The sequence below is a fragment of the Sus scrofa genome, chromosome 1, assembly GCF_054392235.1.
Source record: "Sus scrofa isolate SSC_HxYL_T2T_F1_AM1 chromosome 1, Sscrofa_HxYL_maternal_Yorkshire_Landrace_v2.0, whole genome shotgun sequence".
NCBI lineage: Eukaryota > Metazoa > Chordata > Mammalia > Artiodactyla > Suidae > Sus > Sus scrofa.
In genome coordinates, this window is record NC_139383.1 from 82275130 (window position 1) to 82298442 (window position 23313).

At 40.0% G+C, this 23313-nt stretch overlaps 2 protein-coding genes across 3 annotated transcripts in view; one reads left to right on the plus strand and one right to left on the minus strand.

Moving 5' to 3' along the window:
- Window positions 1–415: 415 nt before the first annotated feature.
- TRAPPC3L (trafficking protein particle complex subunit 3L) overlaps window positions 416–23313 on the minus strand; it is a 44903-nt gene continuing 22005 nt past the window's right edge. Inside the window, exons 4-5 of the mRNA XM_021091590.2 lie at window positions 7096–7281; window positions 416–3358 (exon numbers count right to left, since the gene is read on the minus strand). Coding sequence (XP_020947249.1) covers window positions 3242–3358; window positions 7096–7281 — 303 coding nt within the window. The 3' untranslated portion in view covers window positions 416–3241. The remainder of the gene's footprint in view (window positions 3359–7095; window positions 7282–23313) is intronic.
- CALHM5 (calcium homeostasis modulator family member 5) overlaps window positions 10202–23313 on the plus strand; it is a 38844-nt gene continuing 25732 nt past the window's right edge. The window contains exons 1-2 of one of the 2 annotated variants that reach the window (XM_021091584.2): window positions 10202–10754; window positions 15226–20639. In XM_021091584.2, the coding sequence (XP_020947243.1) occupies window positions 10206–10754; window positions 15226–15615 (939 nt within the window). In that variant the 5' untranslated portion in view covers window positions 10202–10205 and the 3' untranslated portion in view covers window positions 15616–20639. Of the gene's footprint in view, window positions 10755–15225; window positions 20640–23313 lie in introns of those variants that run through there. The other variant, XR_014807556.1, reaches the window with a different exon arrangement.

The following is a 23313-nucleotide window of genomic DNA, read 5'->3' on the forward strand; positions in this document are numbered from 1 at the left end:
TCCTGTTCTTACCCTCAAGTGGTAATTTAAAAAAATAAAAAACCTGTGTGTTTTTTGGCCCTGGTCATGGCGTATGGGAGTTTCTGAGCCAGGGACTGAACACTCACCACAGCAGTGACCCAAGCTGCTGCAGTGACAACACTGGATCCTTAATCCACTGTGCCATAAGAGAATTTCTAAAAAATATTTTTGATTTACTTTTCAGTTAAAAAAATGTATATTTATTTGTAAAGCCCCTTTCTTAGATAAATTTTAGTTTACTTTGTACACTTTACCTTCCTTTTTTTGGTTGTTTACAATACAATATATTCTAGAGGTCTTTATGCCACATAATAATATAACATTTCTTTTTTATGGCAGTATAGTGCTTCATTTTGTGGATATACTATAGTTTATTTAATCAATCCTCTATTGATAGATGTTTTGCTATTTTTATTTCTTATTTAATACAAACAATTGAATAGTCTTATGCACATATCTACAATGAATATTTTTCCATATTTGATTAACATTTTTGTGTTTAAAGAAGATACAAATATGTTATCTTTTCCCAAAATTGTTGAATATATATCTCTAGGAAGATAATAATATCTTAAATAACTACAATACTATTCTCACACATAACATAATTAACAAAATGGCCATTGGTTTTCTGAGAGAGAAAGAAGAGAAAGCCAGTGCTGTGGTGACAAGGACAAAAACCAAGGCAGTGGCAGTGTGTAGGGAAAATAGGAAATTGATTCAAGGGATATTTAGGGAAGGAGGTGGGTGTTATTCAGCAAGCCTAGGTGATGTAACAATCACTTCCATTGTGATTCTTTTAGGATACTTCCATTTACTCAATAGGTAAATAAAATATTTTTTGATAATGTACTCACTTGCATTCTACTATCATCCATATAATTTCTAGTTTTAAAGTATATGCCTCGTGAAAAGCAAAACCTTAAGGAGGCAGGCAAAGAACAAATTGAATAATGAACATTTACCCTATTTGTCATAGAGATTCTGACCACACCAGAAAATTTAGGGGCAGCGTAAATATGTAGGAAGGTTATGATCTTCAGCCTAATCTCCACCTTCTTGAACAAAGCCAAGTATGTAGCTCTGTGCATGATTGGTCACAATAGCCTCATGACCCAAGGTGTCTGTAATTAAAAGGGCACATTCCATGTGTTTTATATTGGTATTTTAGAGAAGCTTGCCCTAAAAGCTTGTCATTAGCAATAGAAGGTCAAATGAATAAGATAAAGTGGAGAAGAGTCTTCCAGGATGGGCCAATTAGACCTACGGGCTATTATCTCATTCATTCATTCATTCTGCATATTTTTTACTCAAAAAAAAAATACTATCTAGTATTGACTGAGTGTCAGAGACTGTGCCAGGTAGTGGGAGTACAAAGATATGCTCTTTGTGAAAGAAAAACTCACAAAATAATTGGGAAGAAAGGCATATAGGAGAATAGTCAGCATATACGGTAGAGCTGCATGAAAGATACTAAAGAAACCAAAGATTAGTGGTTGGCTCACTCAGTCCAGAGGTGGGGTGGGGAGATGGGTCAGTTGGGGTGGTCTTCATTGAGGGGGTGACGTATGAGGAAGGTTGATGAGTTGGACTTCACTTGATCAATGAGGAATAGATAATATGTCCTAGAAGCTATATCCTATACCAGGAAAATGTCTGAAAACTTTGCACTATCAGATTTGTGTTTTCTAGAGGTCACTTGATTACAGTGTGGAGAGTGAAATGAATGTGGGAAACCAGCGAGGAAGCCTAACTGGCTTAAAGAGTATAGATGAAGAGAGTTCCCATTGTGGCTCAGAGGGTTAAGAACCTGACTACTACCTATGAGGATGCAGGTTCGATCCCTGGCCCTGCTCAGGGGGTTAAGGATCTGGTGTGGCCATAAGCTGCAATATGGGTTGCAAACGAGGCTCTTACCTGGCATTGCTGTGGTGTAGATCGGCAGCTGCAAGTCGGATTGGACCCTTAGCCGGGAACTTCCATATGTCTCAGATGCGACCCTAAAAATAAATAAATAAGTAAATAAATAAATAAACTCACTGATATAATTTTATATTACATTGCATCTGATCCTCTCATTTTATAGATAAGTGAGTGAGAGAGAGAGGCCGAGAGATGATCTGCCTTGCCCAGGATCAGCCAGAGTCAGAATCAGCTGAAGCCACCAGAAACAACCAGGACTGTATCTTTAGGCTCCTGAGTCCTAGTTGAGGTCTATTACGTCCACATTATTTACACCAGTTTTAACCAATAGTACCACACTAACTGTAACTTTTACTTAAAATTTGAGTTCTCTGCCAAGCTCAGTAGATTCTGGAGTGCTATATGCTTACGGTCCGATAAAGATTATCATTCATTTAATCCAGTACATTTGAATTTTAAATGTTCTGGCCATGAACAAAATACAGTTTGTATGATTTTTAGGAGATAAAAATGATACCAAAATTTCTAACTGAATAAGTTTTGGGGTAAGAAAGTAGTCTCAAAGAACATTATTTACCTCTCATCTTAGACATTTCCTGGCCTAACCATCAGCAATATTTCATGAGAAGTGGAAGGACTTTGGTTACTATAACCTCTCTAAAAATTAAATGAATGAAAATTAAGTGCTTTAAAAAATATTTCAGAATTAGCATCCAAATAAATAATTTATCTTGATAATTACTAAACCAAGAGTAGTTTCAGGAGGCTGAAGCTATAAGCCAAGACAATATATGAGAAAAATCATATCTATAGTTTCTCAAACATTGGGAAAGTTGTTACAAATGACACTGTTTCTATAGAAAATGCAATACACAGTATCTTGAAACTGTCTTTGTATAGTGAACTTTACATTGTATCATATCATCCGTTTTTTCACAAAGAAGGAATAAATACACCAACTGTGTTGGTGGTATAATTTTTTTCCATTATCACAGGTAAAAGAAATAAACAGATTCTCTTAGGATGGACTATGTAATATGTAGAATTCATGCTTGCTGTCTTACAAGGAGTTATTTGTATATGAAATCTTGTGAACTTGAGATTGAAAATGCATGATTTATAAGCAAAGGAAAAAACAGCTTTAAATCTTAGTGCCCTACATTTCAAATTTCTGGCTGATTTATAAGCCTTTAAATCCCAGGCTATTAAGCATTTCGAAATTTATATGGATAGATATGTTTAGCTAATATTAACTCCTCAACCAGCTGGCCTGTGGCATTTTGCATGCTATTCTTCATTATTTCCGTCTGTATTTTTTCTCATCTAGCTTTTTCAGAAATGTTATTCCTATTTCTGTCACACTGTCACCTTTTAGTCTGTCTTGCAAGAATGTAACATCAGCAGCCAAATGAACCTAGGAAAGAGAAAAAAAACAACAACAGCAGGTTTCCGTCATTCAGGTTTAAAAAAAAATAACAAAAAACTCTGGATTTTTCTGTTTCTTTTTTCAGCTTCATTTACCCCCATAAAGAACTGACTTTCCTTATTGGATGATAAAAAGGAGCTTGTTTTGTGGCTGAAGGGCCCTTTACTGTGTACCCTCCATTGATGGTCTGGCTATGGTCAGCTCCGTGTGTGTCTACAAAGAGAAGGGTGGTTCAGGACAGGCTCAACCTGATTGATTCTGGGGCAAGATGAGGATGTGGGCCCATTTTTGCTCACTGTGCAGGTTTAAACCACGGATCCCATCTCAAGAAGAATACAAATTCCCAGCTCAAAGATGGCATGGACCCAATGTGCCTTGCCAAGCAGAACTTCCAAGGATAAATGGCTTCTTAATCGATTCTTCTCCAACTGACTTGCTGTAAATCATTGTCATTAGCTAAATAACAGAGTCACTTGTCTTAATGACATTTAGCAATCACTTATGGCTTTGAGAGCTATGAAAAAACACCAACTAAATAAATTATAAGTATAAAATTAAACATTGAAATTATAAACATGAATATTTGATGTCCAGGCCTTTTCTATTATAAAGCATTTCTCATCTCTCAGACATTGGAGTAAGCCCTTAGGGCTTACTTTTCTATTCATTAAAGTATACTCACCTGAAAGCAGCGTATTGCTGACCTACCCTCAATAGAGTACCTGTTTGGCTATTTTAAGGCATTGGGCTAAATAAGACAAATAAGAAAAAGTGCCTAGTAAAAGCAAATAATAAGTGAAAAAGCATGGATTGAGTGGGAAATTCATTAATATTATTGAATCTTATCTGATTCACTCCCCTCACTAAGAATCCCTCGGCCAACTAACTTGGATCAGTAAGACCATAGACTTTGGGGTGCCAAATTATCTGCTGGTACAGAGTGCAAAAACCATGTATTTGCTTATCCATTCTAAACGTAATAGTTTGCATCTACCAACCCCACACTCCCCTCCTGATCTACAGTGCAGGGTGCTATATATCTCTTGGGATAGAACATGATGAAAGATAGTATGAGAAAAAGAATGTGTGTGTGTGTGTGTGTGTGTGTGTGTGTGTGTGTGTGTGTGTGTGTGTGTGTATCTGGGTCACTTTGCTATATGGCAGAAATTGACACAACATTGTAATAATCTATTATAAAAAAAAAACCACCCAAAACCTTGCTTTTGTGATGCTTGCCACTCAGTAGAAGGATGTACACTGCACTTTGAAATGTAGAAGCTAAATTCACCCTCATTTTTCCCCATAAGATCTTTGTGGTTCTTTGTCATAGTTTAACTGAAAATCAATTAAAATAACAAGAAGACTACACTGAAGTTATTTGGATATTTGGGGCCATATGAGGTTGGTGCATATTTGTCATTAGGCATTATATAATCAACTGTTAAAATCTGGAGGCTTCCTTATCCTACTTTGGACTTGGTTTTTTGGTCCATCCCTTTGCCTCTAAGTTTCCAGAACATTTTCCCTCCCCTTTCTTAATTTCCTGGCTTCAAAATAATAGTACAGTAGAAGCATGGAGGATTTGTGTGAATAATACATTTTGTTTATGGTTTTACTTTTTCGGAGAACTTTTATTATATCCTTCCCCTAATTATCACAAATAATTGAACATTATATGCATGGTTCATTATCCTTACACTTCCTGTCTTTGGCTACCATCTGGTCTCATCATTCTTAACAGCAAAACTTCTGGAAAAAATGAGACTTTGTTGGCTATTAGAGCTTTCTAAGTTGCCCTTGGCTCCTCAGCTTGACAGACAATCTTCTTCTTCCTCTACTTTCCCCAAACAGCTTTTTTCCCAAAGTCCATTCCTGCCCTTTTGATCATTAAATATTGGGATAATTTTTCAGCTCCTGTTTTATGTAGCCTCTCTACTATCCTCGCTCTTGGGCATCGCTCTCTTTTCTTGACATACTCTCCTCCCTTGATTCTGACTCTGTTCTTTCCTGCTCTTTTTGCTTTCTTTGACACTCCTGCTTGGTATCTTTTGCAGCGTTTGAATTCCCTCTTCACTTAGTCATTATGTTGGGTTGCACCCTAGGGCTCTATCTGTGATTCTTTTCTTCTTACTCTGCAGTCAATCCTTGGCACTCTTTAATAGTTTCAGTGCCTCTTCAGCCCACTTCTTTCTGTGACCTCTGGACATGGATGACAACTGCTTCCTGGATATCATCACATGCGTGTGTGTGTGTGTGTGTGTGTGTGTGTGTGACCTCAATCCCAACAGCTCCCCAACTGAACTCATCACTCTGTCTCTTCCAGCCCCCAGTGTTCTCCTCCTGGTTTGTTCTCTTGGTTAATAGAACAAGCATACCTACAAGTTTCTTAGAACCCTAAATGTAATTCCTGGATCTTTTTCTCAATCTTGTCCCTTCAGGCAACTGGTAACCTTGTGTGAAGTCTGTTCTACCTTCTTCGTGTTGTTCAAATTGGTCTTCTCTTCTCTACTCCTACTGGCAGAGCTTTATTCTGGTTTTCCCTGAGGTCACCATCACTGGCTTCCTAACAGCTCTCCTGCTCCCTTCCTTTTGTACAGGTTAACTTTTTTGACAAAAGAGTGAAATTTCCAAAGCATAAATGTCAAAATACCATTCCCCTGTCTATAAACCTACAGTGGGTCTCTATTGCTGTCAAGATAAAAATCCAAATACCCAATCTTACCCTGAGAATCCTCCTTTTATAAAAATCAGGACTCTGTAAAGAATTTAAACTTCTTTTCTCATGACAATACTTTTAATCTACATGTGTCTCTAACTGAACTAATCTAACTTCCTTATTCCTTGAACCAAACACTCTCTTTGTGTCTTTGGACTTTGTTCTCCTTTTACCTGTAATATTCTTTTCCCCTTATTCCAAGGCCTTCACCTAACTGCTTTTCCACCTTTCAAATGCCAGCTCAGAGTTTCCCTGGGAAAGCTTCCCTGCTCCCCAATTCCACCCCAACCCAGGTCTTCCCATAGTCCTAAATCACACTTCCTCTCACAGTTGACTTCTCTACTGGACAGAAGAATCTTGAAGGGCAGCAACTGTGTCTTGTTCATCTTTGTCCGCTGAATGCCTCTTAACAGATGCTGAACACCGTTATAGATAAATCACTGGATAATTCAGGTGTGGAAGCCAGCCTCCAAAATGGCCTATGAGTATCCCACCTCCCTTGGTAGTGATGTTGCAGCAGAGTTAGCAGCACCTGTTATGATTAGGTCTGCAAAGGGGACCATTTGATAAAGAACTTCATAAAGCCTCCTAGCCAATTGTGAGCACGGCACAGAGGCCATGTGAATGAGCTTGGAAGTAGATTCCCAGCCTGTCAAGGCTTCAGAGACTGCAGCCCTGACCAGCTTCCTGATGGCACGTGCATTATGCCGTGAAAGGCTCTGAGCCACACAACCTAGCAACACTGCTCCCAGACTTCTGATCCTCAGAAACTGTGTGAGATAATAGATATTTGTTCTTTTAAGCAGGTCCATCCAGAGGTAATTTGTTACATAGCACCAGATACTGAATATACCTGGCAAAATAATGTATGTGCCAGAAGTTCCTCTGGGGTACAGTAGGTTAAGGATCCAGTGGGGCTGCAACTGCAGCGTGGGTTGGATCCCCGGCCAAAGAACTTCCACTAGGGGTAGGTGTGGCCAAAAAAAAAAAAAAAAAGTATGTGCTTTACCATTTCCAGGGCTCCTCTGATAATCCCGCAGAGTAAATTGCTGTAGCACAGAGAAGATCGCCCAGCGGGGAGCTCTTCCACAAACTCTGCCAGAGGATTCTTGTCTAGAATCAGGGAAAATTCGTTTCTGCTGGCATTGTTACAGGTCACACTTGGTGTAATTCCCAAGTACATCTTGAAAGCAACCTAATAAATAGGAAAAAAAAATTACAATACTTGATCTAGGACAAACAGCTATTAGTAAGGCACCTGAATACCCTGCTGCAGCCATAGTGGAGTTAAACTTGTGGAGTTTGTAGTCAGAAAGCCTGGATTTATACCCAGCTTTGAAACGTATTGATCCTTTGACTTGTGCAAATCTTAAACACTTTAATTTTCATGGAATAGTCTAAATGACTAGTTTTCTGTGGAAACAATATGGCTTATGAAACAGAGTTAAAGCATTATTTTTGAAATATTTTTCAAAAATAAATATCCTTTAGGAGGGTAAGAAATTAAAATATTACTGGAGTTTTCTGGTGGCAAAGTGGGTTAAGGATCTGGCATTGGCACTGCAGCTGCTCAGGTTGCTTCTATGGCACGGGTTCGATCTCTGTCCTGCGGAAATTCCAAGTGCTGTGGGTGAGGCTAAAAAAATACTGCCCATTATCAGAATAGTAGCATAATATTTACCATGTGAGCTGAGTAAAGGATAAGATCCTGAATTAGAGCGGACCCAAGACACATATGCCACAGCAGGAAGGGGACAGAGCAGAGCATAGAGGGTGCTGTGGGAAGATTAGATGCAAGGGTGTGTTTGGGAAAATGAGGGGAGTCATATCACCAAGGCTGATAAATCTCTGAGAAGGAGCAGGGGTTAGTGTCGGGAGGCACATAAATGAGTCATAAAGTACCTTCTCAAAGAAAGTATGCTTTTTAAAGGGCTTAAAGAATTTTACAAGGGAGAGAGAGAGGAAAGCTAGGGGACAATTTCTCTTATACCTCCAGTTTCACAAATGAGTAACTGGGATTCAGAGAAGTAAAATGGCATGTCTGGGAGTTCCCACTGTGGCTCAATGGTAATGAACCTGACGAGTAGCCATGAGGATTTGGGTTTGATCCCTGGCCTCACTCAGTGGGTTAAGGATCAGGTGTTGCCATGAGCTGTGGTATAGGTCGCAAACGCAGTTTGGATCCCACATTGCTGTGGCTGTGGTGTAGGCCGGCAGCTGTAGCTCCTATTCGACCCCTAGCCAGGAACCTCCATATGCCATGGGTGCAGCCCTAAAAAGCCAAATAAATAAATAAAACGACATGACCAAGTTTGTACTATAATTTAGCTCCCAGCTTCTAGTCCAAGGCACTTTTTTCACAAAATATACAGCCTTGGGATTTAAAGTTTATTCATGGAAATTTGTTAGCTTGATTGTTTTTTTCTTTCAAGTGCTTGAATTTAATTTTTAACATTAAGGGGAGTTCCTTTCGTGGCTCAGCGGTTAATGCACCCGACTAGGATCCATGAGGATGCGGGTTTGATCCCTGGCCTAGCTCAGTGGGTTAAGGATCTGGTGTTGGTGTTGCTGTGGCTGTGGTGTAGGTCGGCATCTGTAGCTCTGATTGGACCTCTAGTCTGGGAATGTCCATATGCCTCGGGCGCGGCCCTAAAAAATCAAAAACAAACAAGCCCCCAAAACATTAAAACAGTGTAATATGGAAATGGGTACAATTTCCTTATATGATTTATAATTAGAAGTACTGAAAATTTCACCATTCATTCGTTCATGGGCACTCATTGAGCACTGGCTGTCTAGCACAGTGCCTGGCATACAGCGGAGCTCAGTAACTCTTTGGAAAACAAATTATTGAGTAAGTATCCATTCTGCATTTGACATTCTGTTTCGGCCCAGAATACAAAATTTAATACGATGTAGTTCCTATTTAATAAGGGCTCATAGTCAAAAAGGAGCTATAGGTATTAAACAAATCATGGCAACATTATGATCAGTTCTGAAAGTACAATGTTATACATTAGGAAGCCTTTGAAATATTCACAGAGTTTTATTTTTTTATTTTATTTTATTTTATTTTTTATTTTCCCACTGTACAGCAAGGGGGTCAGGTTATCCTTACATGCATACATTGCAATTACAGTTTTTCCCCCACCCTTTCTTCTAGAAATATTCACAGAGGAAGAAGCTCCAACGCTATTCATGAATGTTGAGTGAGCATTTGCCAGGTGGACAAGACCAGGTGTGTGGAAAACTGAGGGGGGAGAGAAGGAACATGTCGAGGGCTTGAAATACCCTGATGGGGTCCACGGGAAGCTGGTAACTATCAACTTGTGGGCAGCAGGGTGCCCCAAAGGTGTGAGTAGACTAGGGGACAGCTGGATTTCTGTTTTAGAAGGATCTCCTTGGTGTCAGCATGGAGGATGGATTTAGGGTTGAGAGTGGGGGTGGGCATGAGGTCAAAGGCAGAGATACCAGTCAAGAGGTGACTATGACAGCCTAGGAAAGAAATGATGAGGCCCCTTCTCATTTTGCATTTCATTTAAACTCCAACTCTCCTTGAACTTTTCCATATAAATCTCAAATAGCCGACATCCTAAAATTTGGTTCAAGTCACTAGTCAGAGAGGATGTGAAATGATTCTTCCAGATCTTAAGTCAAAGTTGCCAAATTCCTAGGTAAAAGGAGAAAAATACCATCATGAAACCCTAGGCTTGGAGAATCGAGTTGGCTCCCAATTGGTGGTAGCCCAATTTCTGCTAATGTTGATTGGTCTGGTTGGAAAATTTCTAGACTGTTATTACCTGTAAATGTCGGAATTTCTTTCTGATGCTCAATCCAAGCCACATGCAAGTAACATAAAAACCGAGGCTGTTCACTTTGAATTTACTCTGATAATCTGTGTTCTGGCTCTAGTTTCACGGCCCAATATCCACCAGTAGGAGGCGTTATGGGAACACTGTTAGGAAATATTCATTCCTAAGGAATGACATTGTTTCCTTATCTGGCTGAATTCAGTCTGAGAAGGAGGACTGTTGTTTCTAATGAAGAAAGAGCTCCACCCTCGGCCACTGCCACAGCCGCTCAGCCAATAAATAAGAGCAAAGCATTTTCCCTTTGTGTATGTCCAACATGGATGCTTTTCAGGGGATTTTAAAATTCGTCCTCAACCAGAAAACTGTTATTGGCTACAGCTTCATGGCTCTGCTGACCGTGGGAGGTGAGCGTCTCTTTTCACTCGTGGCTTTTAAGTGTCCCTGCAGCACAGAGAATGTGGTCTACGGCTTGGTTTTCCTTTTTGCTCCTGCCTGGGTGTTACTGATCCTGGGGTTCTTTCTGAACAACAGGTCCTGGAGACTTTTCACAGGCTGCTGTGTGAATCCCAGGAAAATCTTCCCCAGAGGCCACAGCTGCCGCTTCTTCTATGTCCTCGGTCAGATCACGCTGAGTTCCTTGGTGGCTCCGACCATGTGGCTTTCGGTGGCTTTGCTCAACGGGACTTTTTATGAATGTGCCATGAGCGGGACCAGAAGTCCAAAACTCCTGAGGTTGATCTGCAAGGACAAGCCCAAAGAGTGCTGGAACGAGCTTCACAAAGTATCTTGTGGGAAAACCAGCATGACCTCCACGGACAGCGAAGAATTGAAACTGTCCCTGCAAGCCCAGTCCCAGGTAAGAAGGACAGATGTGACTTTTTTTTCCCCAGCCTGAGAGGCTGAAGTGTTCTCTCTGACCTCCGTTCAGCCAGGGCTGAGTCTGAATCCTGCTAGAACATTTTGAAACTCAATGGAAATTAGAACACGGTGCAGCCATTAGACAGTTCTCAGGAAAAGCTTTGTAGAAGTTGGCTGGCTAATAAAATTGTTGCTTGGATTGTCTTTTCCGTTTCCGAAAAGAAAAATAGCCTCTGAGTTATACAGATGGAAATGCTTAAGAACTTGAAAATAATGCCTGGGTTGCATTGTAAACAATGCACGATACTAACACATAATAGGGTGTTAATGGCAGAACTGTAATTAGAAATTATTGCCTCTATCAATTACTTATTTTTAAACTGGTTTTTCAGAAAAAAAAAAAAAAACCAACACATAGACATTCACCTATTAAAGTCCAGCTGAACCAAATGAGCTAAGACCTTTTAAAGTTGCACATGATATAATTAGTAGAGAGATTCCCTTGACTGATTTCTGGTGACTTCTATCTCTCTGGATAAACACTGTCAAGGGGGAGAATTTCCTGTATTAAGTGGGTGTTGGCAGCCTTTAAATAGCCTTCAGTGAAACAGGACCATATTCTCCAGGGAGGCTCTGTCCTAAGTTCTTGGTGCTCTAAGCTAAAAAAGTTCTTACATTACTTTAGAAGATCGAGATTTGGGGCATTGTTTTATTTAAGAGAAGGAAATCATAGCTTTACCTAAATGATGCAAAGAAGTGGCTTGTCAGCCTTCCAGGCCCATGAGCACAAATCCAGATGTGAGCCTTGCCCTGGCCTCAGGAAAAGACTGAATTCCTGCTTGTGAGGAGAAGAAATTACATTCCCCCAACCAAAACAAGCAAGAAGATAAGATAAACAGATCCACAGGTTGTCAGGAGTGCTATTTGTTTAAGAATAAACGTGCTGCAAATAGTGTAATTTCACTTTTTCCAATGGAGATCTGCCTTTTCAACAGCACATCAAGGCAAAGTCTTTTTTAAAAATCATACTTTCCAAAATGGGTTGACAGTAGAATCATACTCTTTTCATCATCAGATAAGCCTAAAAATGCTCCCCAAACAAAATCTTTTGTTTAAGAGCATCTTAGATAAAAACATGCCAGGTTCCCAAATGTCTTTCTTCTTTTGTTGAAGGAAGGTATTAATTACAAGTGTCATGATACAACGAGTGATTTCTGATTTGTGTCTTCGGGCACCAGGCTCCATTCAGGTAGTGCCAGATTCAAGCACTTAGCACTGTGTGAGTTCTTCTTCTCTAAACACAGGCATAAGGAAATCATGCACATCCTGTCAGAGCTTAGCCTGGGCACACTGATCTGTTTACTTTGGAGAGGCAGGAGATAGACCTGGGGCTGATTCCTAGGAGAAGATGCAAGAGGCAGGTGGACAAAGGGAGCCGCCTCATAACAGGTGCTGACCACAGCCTGGTGCTCCCAACAGACAAGAGCAGCACACAGTCCAGACCAGCAGTTGGGTATGTGGGTGGAGGTGGAAAATGTGCTGTGTCCTTGGGTGGAGCAGAGCAACAAAATCCAGCTGGGTGGCTCTCTCTTCTTAAGGAAGGTAGGGTAGAGTTGTGGCCAGAACTCCATCTTGGAATTGGCTAGCCTTGGGTTCAAATCCTGATTCCATTCACTTACCAGCCACCTGACCCAGACCTACTGATTTGACCCCTCAGAGCCCCAGTTTCCTGATAGTCAGGGGTTCTAGGGGGTAATGATGCCTATCTTGGAGGGGTGCTGAAAGGGGTAGAGATAATGGACATAAATGGGCCCAGAGCTGCTGGCATCAGTTTCTAAACTGATGAGAAAAACATCAGGGTTTGAGGGAGAAGCTTCATGCAGAATGGGACACTACTGAGGGCCTGGGTGGGAGCAACCACCATGTTTATTTAGGTTTTGGGTACCATGAACTAGGGAAGAACAGGGGGTGCTCAGCCCTCAGGTGAGAGCAAGTCAAGGCAAAGTTCATGTGATGGGGGAGGGGTATCTGAAGCTGATCAAAGAGTTGATAACTCAGCAGAACTGGTTCACATACCAAGGTGAAATGATCTATAGGAAGACCGGCTGCGTGGAACAAGAAAGGCAGAGGTTGAAGAACAGAGGAGGATCCAAGGGAGCCAGCCACAAGTGATCAAAGAAACTGTGCAGACTTTCCCACGGTGGGAGTTGAGCATCACTCATTAGTCATATCCAAGAGAGACCATGAGTTCAGTAGTGCTTAGAAATAGCAGAATGTGCTAATAGCTGACACTTACTTGTACATCTACATCATCTCATTTTAATTCCCCAAATCACTTTCCACAGTAGATAACCCCACTTCACAATTGAGGAAACCGAGACAGAGAGGAGACCCTTAGAAAAGGGAAAGTTGAGTGAATCCAGCTGGTGCCAACCCAGAGCTGGCTTTCGTGTGGAGTCTTCACAATGACCTCCAGAGTCTGGGTCAGTGTTTGGGAACCCTTGGTTTAAAGCACTGGAGCTTATTTGCAGTTCTATTGAGGTCTCAATGCATCCACTGGCAGATATTGTTTCTATGTTCAGAGAGACCCATCTGCTGAGAAATGCTAAATGCCATTTAACTAAAATGCCATTTGAAACTTTGAAAGAGCTTTGTTTGTTGTCCACATACGAAATTAATTCCAATTGCAAAAACTATAATTAGAACGACGAAAAAATTTAGGAGATAAGTTGAGCTGCTTAGACTTCTGTTTTTAAAATTCAGAAAAAAATCCCCAGCTGAACCAGTGTGTATCCAAAGAGGAATTTATTTTTTCCAACTACCAGTTTTCAGAACCAACCAATTGTGAAGGTTTGGAATGACCCTATATTTTTTTCTTGGCTTTTATGCAGGCATTCAATTTTTTAAAAAATCCATCATTTAAAAAAAAAATCCATCCATCTTACTCTTATTTATTTATTTTTTATTTTTTCCTTTTTATGGCCTCACCTGTGGTAGAAGGAAGTTCCTGGGCTAGGGGTTGAATTAGAGCTGCAGCCTATACCACAGCCACAGCAACACCAGATCCGAGCCTTGTCTATGACCTATACCACAGCTTGCAGCAATGCCAGATCCTTAACCCACTGAGCGAGGCTGGAGATCAAACCGGCATCCTCACAGAGACTATGTGGGATTCTTAACCCACTGAGCCACAACGGGAACTCCCAGGCTTCCAATTCTTATAGCTTCGTTTTCTTTATTGTGTTAACAGTTGTTTCACTTCATCATGGATAGTGAGTAAGGACACTTCTCTCATGGAAGTTCTGGTGTTCTTCGCAAACAATGTGATGCAGGAAAAATCAGTCACTTGCCATAGATATGCATGTATCAATGCCTGAAAACACTCACTCAACATTTGTTCAAATAACCCCATTTACTCACACACAGAATTCTTTCTTCTAACAGCTAGTACTATCTGAGGGCTTGGTTTTTCCAGTTATTGGATAATCTATATTTTTGCTCTTTTCTACTTGCCTGCCTTCTGGGTATTTCTTTGCATACCCAAAGTGGCTAGAGTGGAGAATAGAGGTTAGGTAAAGCCATAAAAAAGAGCAAAATAAGGGCACTTGCAGCAACATGGATGCAACTAGAGATTCTTATACTAAGTGGAGTAAGTCATACAGAGAAAGACAAATACCATGTGATATCACTTATACAGAGAATCTAAAATATGGCAAAATGAACCTATGTACAAAATAGAAGCGGACTCCCAGACATGGAGAACAGACTTGTCATTGCCAAGGGGGAAGGAAAGGGTGGGATGGACTGGGAGTTTAGGATTAGTAGATGTAAACTTTTACACTTAGAATGCATAGGCAATGAGGTCCTACTGTACAGCACAGGGAATTCCACCCAATCTCTTGATAGAACATAGTGGAAGATAATATAAGAAAAGGAATGTATATATGTGTGTGACTGGGTCACTATACTACACAGCAGAAAGTGGCACAACATTGTAAATCAAAATATCATTAAAAAAGGAAAACATATATGTTTTATATAACATATATATATATTTGCTTTTTAGGGCTGTATCTGTAGCTCTATGGAAGTTCCCAGGCTAGGGGTCGAATTACAGCTACAGCTGCCAGCCTAGGTCACAGTCACAGCAACTGTGGGATCGGAGCTGAACCTACGACCTACACCACAGTTCATGGGAATGCTGGATCCTTAACCCACTGAATGAGGCCAGGGATCGAGCCCGCATCCTCATGGGTCATGGCCGGGTTCATTACCGCTGAGCCACAACAGGCACTCCCAAGAAAAACATATTTAAAAAACAAACAAACTATCAATAGTTAAGATGAAGGATTTCAACTGAGGCCTAGCAGTAGCTGGGATTAATTTAGCCATACCCTTCCCAATAACAGCATTCCTGCTCCGTGAAAGGTGGCTTTGCTTCCGGTCCTCAATGTTTCTTTCTTTCGAAGATTCTAGGATGGTTCCTGATCTGTTCAGCAGCTTTCTTCTCCCTACTCACCACATGTTATGCTCGCTGCCGATCAAAAGTTAGCCACCTGCAGCGGAGTTTTTGGAAGACATATGCACAAAAGGAGAAGGAGCAGCTGGAAAATACACTTCTGGACTATGCCAAAAAGTTGAGTGAGAGAAACCTGAAATGCTTCTTTGAAAACAAGAGGCCGGATGTCTTCCCCCTGCCCACCTTTGCTGCCTGGGAGGCTGCTTCAGAGCTGCATTCTTTCCACCAAGGCCGGCAACACTATAGCACCCTCCACAGAGTGGTGGAGGATGGTCTGGAACTTAGCCCCCAGGAGGAGGAGACCACACTGGGGCTGGCAGATACGGCCCACAATGTGTAGTCACCCACCATCACCGACTCACCATGTCCACACATCTTTCTGCTGAGTCAACAGCTACCTGAGCATCTCTGCCTTTTCTCATAGGGAGTCTCCCTTCCTTCCTCCCCTCCCCTCCCCCTTTCTTTCTTCCTTCCTTCCTTCCTTATCTTCCTTCCTTCCTTTCTCTCTCTCTCCCTTTCTTTCTTCCTTCCTTCCTCCCTCTCTCCCTCCCTCCTTCTCTCTCTCTCTCTCCCTTTATCTTTCTTTCTTTCTTTCTTTCTTTTTTTCTTTCTTTCTTTCTTTCTTTCTTTCTTTCTTTCTTTCTTTCTTTCTTTCTTTCTTTCTTTCTTTCTTTCTTTCTTTCTTTCCTCTCTCTCTCTCTCTCTTCTTTTTAGGGCCACACCTGCAGCATATGGAAGTTTCCAGGCCAGGGTCAAATCAGACCTTTAGCTGCTGGCCACAGCCACAGCCACCCCGGATCAGAGCGGCATCTTCTACCTACACTGCAACTCTCGGCAACACCGGATCCTTAACCCACTGAGCGAGACCCGGGATCAAATCCCCATCCTCACGGACACTATGTCAGGTTCTAAACCCACTGAGCCACAATGGGAACTGCTGGAGTGTTTCTTTATAAGACAATGTCACAAAGGGAAGCAGCTTTATAGCTCCCAACTGCAGACAGTGTCAAGTTCTCAAACTGATGCTGAGTGTCTGGCAAGGATGGTGACAAAGATGCTCTTGCCTTGGTTGGGGGTTGGACTCTGTGACTTCATGTTCTAAGATTTTAATGATTGACAGTGAGACTCATGCAAGAAGGTTTGCCATGCTATGTAAACATGGTCATGACATTTGGGGGAGCAGTGGTGACTTGTGTGTAACTGGTATTCTTAACAGACTGCTATATAGCAGGATCTGTGGTGTGGTCAGTGGAAATCCTCGCCCTGTAAATCTATCCTACTGCCTTTCAAGGATGTATGACATTCTACAACTTGAAATTAATTTCTTGGAATCTGAAGACACAGGTTCTCAAAAGTGAGACATTGAAAGATATGATGCCTAAAATTTAGGGCTTTTCACCTGTTTCCTCTATGCACTGAAAGTAAACCCCTGCAATCAAGGCTATATTGTGACTTTTGTGGGCTCTTAGCACTTTTGCCTTCAGGGACCCACTTCTACATTAAAAAATACACATGTGCACATACACACAATCACATGCACACATATACATGCATAAATATTTATGACTGTATTGATATAAGAGCATAGGTTAAGTTAAATTTTTTTTCAGTCTTAAAGTTCATTTATTTCCTTGTGACTTTACAAGAAACTAAAAACACTTTTGTGGGTCCTTACAGAATGAAAATTTTGTATTCTATTATATAGTAGTTTAAATATATATGTATATTAATTCCCTCTAAATCTCTGAGTGGAATCGATATTTAAGGAAGAGGCATCATGTTTTATGCTGTGGCTCACATCTTATGCCATGGAGAGTCCTTGCCTCCTAGTTGGAGAATCCTGGGGATAAAGTCTTTATTACCATGGAACATTATCCCAAATTGGGGAAAGGACCTAATAGGTGTAATACCTGGAACACATCCTTGGGAACTTGAAAGTACAGAATCAGGGTGTGTGTGTGTGTGTGTGTGTGTGTGTGTGTGTGTGTGTGTGTGGTGGCAGGAAGAGTGGGAAGTAGGGGCTGTGAGGTTGCAGTATTTGAAATATAATTTGGGTTTTAAACATGGCATGTGATAAATATTTAACAACTGGCTCTCGGAAGAAAAAAAAACAAAACCCGATTTGAAGGGTTTGCCAATTTCTATGGTACAGTTTCAAGTTACCAAGGTGATGACACTGAAGACAGAGTTAGCACTGAAGAGAAGCTAAGTATGGGCTCTACGAGCCAGTATAAACTTTCCAATAATGCTTTATACCTAGCATTTTTTTTTACACTTACTTTGATTCTAGCCAAACCATCTCCAATGCATCTTTGGTGCATCTGAGTTTTACTGCAATAAAATCTAACCATGGTATATTAAATATAGCTCAATGGCTCCACTTGAGAGATGTAGTCTTTTCCCCTTCTCCTTGAATTTGGCCTTAACAAACCAATAGAATGTAGGAGAAGTGAAGTCAGATTGCAGAGCAATTGAAGAATATGCCTTGGTCTCTGGCAATGCTCAGCCTGGCAAAATCCAGCCACCATGAGGAACTCCAATTATCCTAGAAGGCCCGGGCTCTGAAGAAAGCCAAACTAGTCAAGAAGCGGGTGAGGAGAGGAAGAGAGAGTGTGTGTGTGAGAGAGACTACTGGTATGTGGCCATCCCCAACTGTTCCAGTCATTCTAGGTTAGGTGCCAGGCATGTGAGTGAAGAAGTTATTTTGGACATTACAGCCTCAATAGACATGACATGAAGAATGACCATGGAACCCAACCAATGGCCAGAAAAAAGACCCTAGATCTACCGTCCAGATGAAGACATTTCCATTAGTCCAGACTTATGAACCACTCTGTCTGAGGCTGCAGACATTGCAAAAGGATTCCCTCTATGTCCTGTCCAAATCCCTGATCCAGAAAATCATGAACTTAAATAAAAGTGTGTTGTTCTAAGCCATCACATTTGGGAACACTATGAATTAAGACAGCCTGAACCACTAATACATAAAAACCAGAATTTATTGAGAGAGAAATTAGGGACAAATTGAATTTATACATAGATTTGTACAAATATTCTCCCTATGCATAAATTTTTCCTTAATAATTTTTTCCCTCTTGATTCCAGTTAAGCACTCTATTGTCTATGGAATGATCTGATAGATGCTGAATAGGTACCTCTTCAGACTAGTTACATCAATGCCTGAAATTCATTTTTAATGATTTTTGGTTAAATTTGGTTTGAGAGGAACATATTGCTATGGGTTGATTCAGTTTAGAATAAACATATTGCTGAGAGGAGTAGCATATTATTTATCATTAACACGTAGAAAAAAATGAGAGTGGAGGGTCCAGGATAAGTTAGCCTTGAGTAAGCTAGAAAGAGAGGAGTCTTCTAGTCTTACTCCTCAAAGTGTTTTCTTCAGACCATCAGCATCAGTATCACGGGGGAGCTTGTTAGAAATGCAGACTCAAACCCCATCCTGGACCTGTTGAACTAAGCCTGAAGTTTAACTAGATCTTAGCTGATTCCTATGCAACTTAAATTTTAGAAGTGCTGGAGTGGTGGTTCTCAAGCTTTAACACATGTCAAAATCATCTGGAGGGCTTGTTAAAATATAGCTTGCTGAGTCCCTGTCTGATTGTGTAGGTCTGAGGTGATGCAAGATAATTTGCCTTTGTAACAAGTTCTCAGGTGATGCTATTGCTGGTCTAGGGATCATGTTTTGAGAACAATTGCTCTAAAGCACAAAGTAGGTCATGCTGGGGAAGACTGGCTAGAAGAAAATAAGAATCGTGGGGCCTACCCAGATCTGCTGAATTAGAATTTAAGCTGTTATCAACCTGTCTGAGAACATGGAATGACTTCCCATATATTTTCTATTTACTCAAGACTACCTTTCATCTTTTAGGGATATTTTTTGGCCACACCCATGGGATGTGGAAGTTCCCAGGCCAGGGATAGAACTCGCCCAAGTTGCTGCAGTAAAATCGCTGGATCCTTAACTTACTGTGCTACCAGGGAATTCCTTAGGGATATTTAAAAATTTTCCTTATATGTTTTGCAAGTGTTGTGCATTTGTAGTTATTCTTCTTTGCTGCTAGTATAAATGGTTTCTTTTTTCCATGATATTTTCCAAGTAATGGTTATTCGAGTACACGAAAAAGCTATTATTTTATCATAACAATTTTATCTCTATCTTCCGATTTTTTAAGTTATGTTATTCTTTGTAGAGATTTTTAAAATTAGAAAATAACTATTTTGTGGGATTCCCATTGTGGCGCAGTGGAAATGAATCTGACTAGGAACCATGAGGTTTCGGGTTTGATCCCTGGCCTCGCTCAGTGGGTTAAGGATCTGGCATTGCTATGAGCTCTGGTGTAGGTCGCAGACATGGCTCAGATCCGGAGTTGCTGTGGCTCCGGTGTAGGCCGGTGGCTACAGCTCCAATTAGACCCCTAGCCTGGGAATCTCCATATGCTGCAGATGCGGCCCTAAAAAGACCAAAAAAAAAAAAAAAAAGAAAAGAAAAGAAATTAACTATTTTGCAATCCCTAATGACATAATGGACCTAGATAATAAATAATGAATTCTAAACCACTAGGAGAAGGTAAGACGGTGAGGATCTTGCAACTTGAAGCCACTCATCTGTCTTAGCATCCCTAATAATAGGACAACCCCATATTATGTGCCTCCTAACACTATGCAATGCAAGAGTAAGTACATAGTACAACTCGTGAAATATTGTTTCCTAAAAAATTAATCCTGAATCAAATCAAATATTAAGATCTTACAGCTAGTTTACAGGGGATATAGGCAAAAGAAAGTAAGTTAATTAGCACCATGGGGAAGCAATCAAATAAATCTAGAACATAGGACGTGCCATTTGGCATATGACCCAGTTTTCCACAGACCAATGGCATTAAAAAAAAAAAAAAGATTAAAAAAGAAATACAAAACATAGTAACCAAAAGCAACACAAGGCCTTATTTGTATGCCGCTTCAAATAACCAACTGACACAGGATATCTTTGAGATATTTAGGGAAATACAAATTGCTATTAAATGGGTATGAGATGATTTCAGGGGATTGTTCATTTTGATGTATATGATAATAGCATGTTGGTTTACACTTTTTTAAAATGTCCTTACCGGCTAGAGATGTATATTGAAATATTTGTGAATTACCATAATGTCTAGAGTTTTCTTTAAAATATTTCAGCATAAAAAGTGGGAAAGCTAAATGCTGAAACAATAGCAAAATAATGATATTTATTGAGGTTGGATAGTAGGTACATGGGACTTATTACATGCTCTATTCATAGTTGCGTAAATTTGAAAGTTTTTGTAGTAGTTGTGTAATGAAATAAATTATGTGGCCACCTCAGTTCTTTTGCTGAAGTTTTGTCAATCAGCTCCTGCTTGCCTGGAGTTTATCCTCTAGTATTATTCTCAGAAAAGGTACTCAGGAATACTATGCCTGAATTCTTACATTTTCAAATTATGAGCCTATTCTATACTTTAAGGACAGTTTAGCTGGTTCATGCTTTCTCTACTTGAATATCTTTAAGTGTTACTTCACTGCCTTTTGCCACTGAATGTTGCTAGGGAAACATCTGATGCCATCTTTATTATTAAGATGATATTTTTACCTTTATTCTCACAAAATTCTTTCTTCATCTTCAAAGTCCAATAACATTACTAAACATGCTTTCAGATAGGTCTTTTGAATCAATTTTCCCTGCTACAAGCTACACTCTTTCATTACGGAGAGACGTTTTTCTCTTGTTTCAAGAGAATGGAGTTTGTGAATCTTCCGTTTTTCTCCTCGTCACTCTATACGATTTCCAAGAAACCTTATAGTTTTAGATTTAGAACTAAGCTACTGTTCTGTTTGTATTGGAATTTCATTAATTTAATAATAATTTTAAAAAGCTAAGTTATCTTGTGGTCTTGATTCTTTTTCAGCCATTCCTTCCCATCTGCCCACTCACACAAGCAGAATAGAGTCAATATTTGACTTTTTGACATTTGCAGCCCCTCACCTATGAGGTAAATAGCAAGGAGCAGTGGATCCATACATGTACTCTTTATGTGGCAGCTGCAAGGATAAAAATTTTTATCCTTTGTGGGGTTGCTGCCCTGATTGTTATCATGTATTCAACCAATCCCATCATTGCTCAAAGTTCCCAAAGGAGCCTAGACTTCCCTGAGGAGGGATATGGCTCCACTTCTATCATTCACAGCAGTGGCTTCTGACTAAACCTTAATGAAGCCCAAAGTATATACTGGAACATAATGAGATTTTAGGAGAGATTAAAGGGTAAGCTGAGCTATTGAGGCTGGACTTGAGCATGGAGGCTAACCTCAGAAGGAGGTAAGTGCCTGTGGCTTTGTATTTAGACCTGTTTGAGCAGGGTTTTGGTCAAGAGCATTAGGTTAGTTTCATCTCTTTTGGAGGTTAGAAGATTCTTATTACAAGTATAAGATTTCATATTTGAGTTTGCAAAAAACTTAGGCTGCTTCAAATAATATTTTCAAAGTTCACTTGTATGTTAAAATTGAGTTATGCAGAAAGAATACTCGCCTAGCTATAAGAGAGATCATATTCTAAATTTTGCTATTCCATTAAAGAGGAAAGGCATTAAAATTTATTAACAAACTATTATATGCTGGGTATTTTACATAGGCTTTTTTTCTTTTTCTTTTTTTTTTTTTTTTCCTTTTTTTGGCCGCCCTGCAGCATATGAAGTTCCCAGCCAGGGATCAGATCTGAGCTGCAGTTGTGATCTACGCCACAGCTGTGGCCACACTGTATCCTTAATCCATGGTGCTGGGCTGGGGATTAAACCTGCATCCCAGGGCTCCCAGGATGCCACTGATCGCATGGCATCACAGTGGGAACCTCTACATAGGATTTATATTTAAAATTTCACAAGCATACTGGGAAAGAGATATATTGTTTCCATTTTTATGAATAGCACTGAATACTAAGAATTGTCTTAGATATGAGATGGAGCTTAAATTTGGACCTGAGTTAGTCTGGCTCTTAACTTCTACTACAGAAATGCTGCTCCAGGTTGGTATAACCTCAAGTATTCATTTAATTTTTTAAAGCAAGTTTCCTCCCTTGTAATATTAGTATTGAATTAGTACATCAGCATATTTTCAATTCTGTCATCTTAAATGTTAAGGCCAGTAGCAGATGAGTTCCCGGTCAGTTGGCTTCCTAGTGTCCTTCTGGGAGTTGATGTCTGCCTTCAAGTTTCCTGGCCTTTGTCTGAGCCCCTGGCCTCTTTCCCTTTCTGCATAGTTTTTTTTTTCACATTGGGTTTCTAGATATTTGAAATAGTTTTGAGTTATGCTCAAACTATGCTTCTAGTTCATTATATTAATAAGGTTTCCTAGTTTATTTCTTTTGTTAAAAATGACAACTGATAAAGAAGGAATTTTCAGCAATGGATATTTCATTAAAGACTTAGAACAGTCTTCAGACCTTAATTTTTGTATCTTTTAGGGCCATGTCTTCCTGTCTGTACAAATAGCTCTCTTTTTATAGTTTCAAATTTCCTGACCCTAAATAGCCACACCAATGCCTTTTAAAGGCATTGGGAAAAAAAACTTTTCAAGTTTTGAACTGTAATGAAAACTGAGATTAAATTGGGGAAAATGAATTAATTTACCCAATCACATTCTCTAGGACATTTCAAGGAATAAGATAAGTAAGAAAAATAGCAACTCAGGTGATGTTGAATAATTTGCTTTAGAAAATATCTCAAAATATATGCATCCTCTGGCAGAGTATATAACCTATCAAATGATGACTAGCTGCACTGTAACCATTTTATTATTAGATTTTAGCAGAAGGGATGTGCTTCTGTAATAATAATGATTGCTGATGGTATCAACAAATCGAGATGATTTCTCCCAGGGATTTTGTGTGTATTTATGCCATGGGGGGAAACATGTGGGATAGTATCAGTGTTTTTAAAAGGCGTGCTTCCTTAAACAGTTGGCTAACTGTGAGTGGGTTTCACTGACCACTGTTTATGAACTAAAAC